The 7,248-nt window shown below is 35.5% G+C and overlaps 1 protein-coding gene across 1 annotated transcript in view; it reads right to left on the minus strand.

Annotated features, from left to right (window-relative positions):
• pcdh15a (protocadherin-related 15a) overlaps nt 1–7,248 on the minus strand; it is a 234,406-nt gene that overhangs the window by 11,141 nt on the left and 216,017 nt on the right. Inside the window, exon 31 of the mRNA XM_016273291.1 lies at nt 1,362–1,580. Within this exon, the coding sequence (XP_016128777.1) occupies nt 1,362–1,580 (219 nt within the window). The remainder of the gene's footprint in view (nt 1–1,361; nt 1,581–7,248) is intronic.

Raw genomic sequence — 7,248 nt, forward strand, 5'->3', positions numbered from 1 at the left:
GGATCAGCAGCAGCTGGATGCAATAATCGCATGTCAATGTGCATTGGCTCGTTTAGTTTACACTCGAAGTAGATTGGTCCCTCTAAGCGAGATCCCAATTCGTAGGTCCTCCGACGTGACGTCTCCGTTCCCTCCTTCAGGGAACGAGGGTTACATACGTAACCGAGACGTTATCTTTCAACTGCCAACTTAATTCATGTTTGCTGGACAAATAGTCTTAGATGCACTTAAAAAAGCAGCTGTTGAAACGAGATGTAAAATGACGAAAAACTGTTCACGGTTTTGTTTGTGACATTTTTCCCATTTATGAATATAAATGACGTACAGTTACATACTGGGGATGTGATTTAACAAATCCCATTTACTAAAGTCATGAAGAAAAATTAAGTAAAAATGAAGAAAAATACAGAAAAATGGTCTACATTTTTGTGTGCTTTTTTACACCTTGAAAAAAGCAAATAAATCAAGAATTTTTTTTTTTATTATTATTATTCAGGGTATCTGCAGGATTTATAAGCTCAAATTAAGACTTTTAAAGACTTTTTTAAGACCTGCACAAATAAAATTAATACCATATGAGCGAGGTAGAGCAATGTCTATGGTAGTATATTAACTGTAAAATGACTGTAAAAAGCATGATTTACAGTTCAGATACAGGTTTTCACAAAAACAAAAAGTATTATAAAATGTTAAAGTTCACATTTCAGCCTTTAAACCGTTTTTTAAGAAAATGGATTCAAAAGTAGTCAAAAGTATCAATTATTATATTCATTAAAAATATTATCAATCAATTATTATATTATAATATATTATATAACTATGTTTTACTGGCTTAATTGTTTAGATTTCTTCTTATTGATTCACCAGTTAACATTTACAACTCTGTGTGTGTGCAGCATAAAAACATTGGTTGATTTTCGCAGAGGTCAGAACAAAAACAGCAGAAGGGCTTACTAAAAAAGCACATTCTTTCTCTGTCAGTAGGTGGCGTTTTTGGTATGGCAGAAATATAGCGTTTTCCCTGGTAACAGCAGTCCACAAAGCAGAGCAGCACCTGACTTTGAATTGTGCAGCGCTCATGTTTATTTAATTAGATCACATTCTTTTGAAGTTTAATAGTCACATTAAGCCATATCGCAATTCTTGTCTTTCCATTCCCAAATTTAAGACCTCTTGAAGTCAAAATTAAGACATAATTAAGTCTTGTACAATTTAAGACTTTTTATGGCCTTAAATTTGATACAACTACATTTTTAAAAGACTTTTAAGGACCCGCGGAACCCTATTTAGTTGAGCTGAAAGCTGAAATATGCAACTTATGAGGATGATTATCATTGGGGACTGACAAAAATTCTACTCACTGTTTGTACGTCACCATGACGATGAGAATAGCTGGGATGCAGCACAGAATGATGATGATGGCCAGTGCCAGCAGAGCCCCCTCTGTGTAGCCCACAGCCTGCGCAGCCTTCTTCACACTCGCCACGATGTCAGGAGAACGGATCTCCAGAATCCGCCCGCCCTCGCCCAGGTACGGCTGGAACTCTTTATTGATGTCCAGAATCTTGCCATCCAGAAACCTGTCAAACACACATTTAGCAGACATATTAGAAAATCATTTAAATGTAGATATTTTCCTTACACAAATATGTACCTGCATAGTAAGCACATCATAATCACAAAAAACTTTCATATAAAAACCCCACAAAGCATGGATAATAATGTGAGAATAATAATACAACTGTATTGATGCAACTGAAATGTACTGAAAAACATATTTGTAATAATATTACAAATAAAAAAATAAAAAAAAATATGTGTGTGTGTGTGTGTGTGTGTGTTTATATATGTATATATAAACACACAGTCCGGGGAGTGAATTTCAAGGGGGGGCAGCGTTCCACTTCCAACTGCTTAGGTTCTTTTGGAAATGAAAGTGATTTCTATATTTTTTTCTTATTTAATAGCCTACGTAAGCAATCACAGTTCTGCACATAAACAAAGTGCAATATGTTAAAACTTGTAGCGTGATATTTGTGTCTATGGTTTGCCGTGCAATGCCGTTTTTTGTGATTGGCCATAATACATGCACACTGCAGCCAATGGAAATGCTTCTGTATCGGTGCGTGTCCTGCTCCTCACAGAACAGATCACGAAGGCAGACTGCAGATTTTGTTCAGTGCTGAGTCATTCAAGCTCAGACCCTCTCATTATAACAAACAAAGTGTAGACACGATGTGAATAATAGATTCAGTGTGCAGTGTAGAGAGATTCATGAATTATAATAGAAGTTTGAGAGATCATGATGAACTAAGACGAGTGACAGCTTTTTAATGATTATAAAGGGAGTTTGAAATTATTTTAGTTGAATTTATTGTTTAATTAAAATGTTTGATAAGTTTATAAAGTTTATAAAGATGACACATTTAATAAAGTTAGGAAAAAAAATTACATTACAATGGTAAAAAAATGCCCTGGCAAATCACTTTAAGGAGTCAAATATCGCCTCATAATGGGAAGGTTAATTTCTGTTATTGATCAGAAGGTACGGTGGCCGAGAGAGCTCAACGCGCTGCAACTTCAGAAAACACATGCAAATAGAAAAAGCACCAGCAAATTAAGAAAACATCTTCATCAGTTTGACAGCACATGTGCTGCAAATACTCGCAACACAATCAAATACAAAAACACGCTGCAAATGCTCACAACACAAACAAATAAAGAAACGCGCTGCAAATGCTCACAACACAACCAAACAAAGAAATGCGCTGCAAATGCTGACAACACAAAGAAATGCGCTGCAAATTCTCACAACACAACCAAATAAAGAAACGCGCTGCAAATGCTCACAACACAACCAAACAAAGAAATGCGCTGCAAATGCTGACAACACAAAGAAATGCGCTGCAAATTCTCACAACACAACCAAATAAAGAAACGCGCTGCAAATGCTCACAACACAACCAAACAAAGAAATGCGCTGCAAATGCTGACAACACAAAGAAATGCGCTGCAAATTCTCACAACACAACCAAATAAAGAAACGCGCTGCAAATGCTCACAACACAACCAAACAAAGAAATGCGCTGCAAATGCTGACAACACAAAGAAATGCGCTGCAAATTCTCACAACACAACCAAATAAAGAAACGCGCTGCAAATGCTCACAACACAACCAAACAAAGAAATGCGCTGCAAATGCTGACAACACAAAGAAATGCGCTGCAAATTCTCACAACACAACCAAATAAAGAAACGCGCTGCAAAAACAGAAACACGCTGCAAATGCTGACAACACAACCAAATAAAGAAGAGCGCTGCAAAAACAGAAACGCGCTGCAAATACTCACAACAATCAAATAAAGAAACGAAAATACTTTACTTTGAAAATACTTAGAGAATACTTTTTGAGCACAAAGAAAACAAAAATAACAATTTATTTAACAATTCTTCTCCCCCTAGTTACATCTTCCGCCATTTTGAAGAGCACCCAAGAGCGTAATCGACGTAATCAGCATTGTTTACGTTCGGGGGAGAAAGCGCGCGCATGAACGTAATCTGCATAATCAGCGTTGTTTACGCTTAGGGGAAAGCGTGCCTATGCATTGTGATACTCTCTAAAATGGCGGAAGACGTAACTCGGGGGAGAAGAATTGTTGAAAAAATTGTTATTTTTGTTTTCTTTGCGCTCAAAAAGAATTCTAATAGCTTCACAAAACTGAAGTTGAGCCACTGATGCCACATGGACTGTTTTACCGATGTCCTTACTACGTTTCTGGACCTGGGAACATTACAGTTGCGTTGCTATCTACGCATATTCACTTATTAAAATATTATAATAATATTAAATAATATCAAATATTATTTAATATTAAGATAATATTTAATAAAATTAAGATAATATTAAAATAATATCTTAATTTGTGTTCCGAAGATGAACGAAGGTCTTACGGCATATCTTATCTTATCTTATCTTATCTTCCATAACAGCACAAAAAGAATTAAATAAAAAAATTTAAAATACAAATACAAATAAAGTATGTACACTTTCTGGCTGTTCAGGCTGAAATATATTGAAAAAAAAATTGTGATCAAAAAAGAAAAAAGCAATTTGTAAAAAAAAAAAGCTAAAATAATAATGCAACTGTAGGAATGAATCTGAAATATACTTAAAAAAAACTCATCTGTGATTATATATAGCGTAATTATAATTTAAATCGGTTCCTTATACAGACATGTACAGTAAGCACATCATAATCACAAGACTGTACATTTCTACTCACATATACAGCATCTTTATACTGTAGTAACTATGATAGCCTTGAGATGATTGACAGTTAGATGTTGATAACATTCAGTGTCAATCTAAAGTATCTTCGGCAGAGAAGTGGAAGCCAAGAATCCTGTTAATGAGGGCAGCATCCATTCAGCTGTATTTAGCCTTTTCCATATGAGTTACTAGGCAACATGATATGAAAATCCTCATTCTCCACTGCATGTGTAAATGGTTTGCCTGTGCTAATATCAAGTATTATTATTTAATATATTGATATAGAGCTGATTACCAGTGCCACTCCAAAGCAGAGCAAGAGTACTTTTCTCCTCACACTTGGCTTTGTTGACACTTTGCTGATCAATAATGTTTAAATAGACCTGCATGTTAAGTACTTCATAAGAATCCACGGCAGACCAATTAGACCTGCTGCAGCAGAACACTTCAACAGAAGCACCTAGTAAACAGGACTGTTCAAACACAATCGATTAACCAGGTTTAAAGACTGATGAAAGACTGTGTGTATTTGATCTGTGGTCAAACAGACCTGCAAAACCACATGTACATGTGCTTCACAACATCTCAAGAATGTCCTTTCAACTGAGGACAAATAGATTTTGAAGGTGAACTGAGTAACTCTATTGCTATTCTGAATTTACACCACATTTACTCCTGTATTTTTACTCTCCACATTCCATCAGATCAATCCAGTGGTTAAACCTGTATGACTCTGTGGAACACAAAAGAAGATACTGAAAAATGACTCAGTTTTTTGTCCCTACAGTGTTGATTTGAACTCGATAGTTGAAACATTCTTCACCTTCTGTGTTTCGCAGAAGAAATAAAGTAGGTGAATAAATGTTGACAATTTTCATTTTTCAGTCAGACTGCCATAATTCAACAAGTTTTTTTATCTACAACTTAATTAAAAATCAAGATGATTACTGGACTCACACTCTAAAATAAAAAAATTAACTAAAATAAAATGTCAGTATAGTATCTGCTGTTTCACTAAATGGAAAAGGAATGGATCAAACCCAAGCTGGACTGAATCACACGGGAACCAGAGTGACGAACAAACTGACAATATTTTGTTTCTTTTCTAAATCAAAGATGATGGAACATCATTTCAGATCATTAGATCCAGCTTTAACCCCTGGTTATACCCACAAGTCCTTCATCTTTTTGAATCACGTCCCTGTTGTGGAGGAAGAGAAACAGCATGGGTTAACTCACACTGTTACAGACACGCAGTGTGAACGGGCTCAACAATGGCTGCCTGTTTTTATCGTATTTCAGAGTCAATAGGCTTCTAACCAGCAGGATGACTGGATTCATCCATACAAAACACCACTGAGAGTGACCAGATGGATTCTGGAAAAATAAACTAGTTTTGTGAGGGGAACTTTTGTGAATGCTGAAGTGGAGCTCAGACTGTAAAGCTTTAAGAAGCAGATTTTGAGTTTTATGACCAGAGACATGAGAAAACAACCTTGTCTCCAGCAGAACATATGAAAGGAGAAGAGTGGAAAAAACTCAGCAGTCTGAGGAAGATACATACACACAAACAAACACAGCCTGAAGAATGTCAATGGAGTCAAATGGAGACAGATAATGTCCACAAACACACAAAATAAAAACACGCCCTCACCCGTAACATATATAACAAATGAGATCTCTTTAAAGGCATAGTTCAGTCAAAAATAAAAATCGATCATTCAGTCTCCCTCATGTTCTTCCAAACTTGTATAAATGTTTTCTTCCATGAAACACAAAAGAAACATGTCCTTCTTTTCTCCATACAATTCCAAGAGAACCGTAAAAGTGGTCCATGTGACTCAGGCACTATATTCCAATAGGTGACCCTGGACCACAAAATCAGTCTTAAATCGCTGGGGTATATTTTTAGCAATAGCCAAAAAATCATTGTATGGGTCAAAATTATAAATTTTCTTTTATGCCAAAAACCATTAGGATATTAAGTAAAGATCATGTTCCATGAAGATATTTAGTCAATTTCCTGCCGTAAATATATCAAAACTTAATTTTTGATTAGTAATATGCATTGCTAAAACTTAATTTGGACAACTTTAAAAGGTGGTTTTCTCAGTATTTAGATTTTTTTGCACCCGCAGATTCCAGAATATTGTCCTCTCCTAACAAACCATACATCAATGGAAAGCTTATTTATTCAGCTTTCAGATTATGTATAAATCTCAATTTAAAAAAATTGACCCTTATGACTGGTTTTGTGGTCCAGGGTCATATATTACAAAGACTTATTCGAAGTCTTTGTAAAGACATACAATAGTTGTGTGCAAGGAAAAAAAAAAGAGTTGTTAAATAAATAGATTACCTATAGTGATTACCTATGGAACTCGGCCTGCGGCCTTGTGCCTATGGCCAGGGGTGGATTTAGTGATTTGGGGGCCCCAGGCAAAATATAGGAAAGGGGCCATATACATTTGCCCTCATTTACCTAGATCAAACTTGAGGTTCCTTTTTTCGTTATGATGCTTGCTGCTGCACAATGGTGCCCCATAGTTGTGTCCAATGTTTCTACATTTTTCATGTTGTAATGGCTTTCTTTCATGTTGTTGACCACAAAATAGCAATTTATTTACAGCTGAGATACAGGTTTTCACAAAAACAAAATAAAACCTCACAATTGAGCCTTTAAACCATTTTTTAAGAAAAGGGATGAGTTAGAAGTACAGTGAGGAAAAAAAGTATTTAGTCAGCCACCAATTGTGCAAGTTCTCCCACTTAAAAAGATGAGAGAGGCCTGTAATTTTCATCATAGGTATACCTCAACTATGAGAGACAAAATGAGAAAAAAAAAATCCAGAAAATCACATTGTAGGATTTTTAAAGAATTTATTTGCAAATTATGGTGGAAAATAAGTATTTGGTCAATAACAAAATTTCATCTCAATACTTTGTTATATACACTTTGTTGGCAATGACAGAGGTCA

This window comes from Sinocyclocheilus grahami, unplaced genomic scaffold (assembly GCF_001515645.1).
Source record: "Sinocyclocheilus grahami isolate Dianchi unplaced genomic scaffold, SAMN03320097.WGS_v1.1 scaffold77.1, whole genome shotgun sequence".
Taxonomy (NCBI): Eukaryota; Metazoa; Chordata; class Actinopteri; order Cypriniformes; family Cyprinidae; genus Sinocyclocheilus; species Sinocyclocheilus grahami.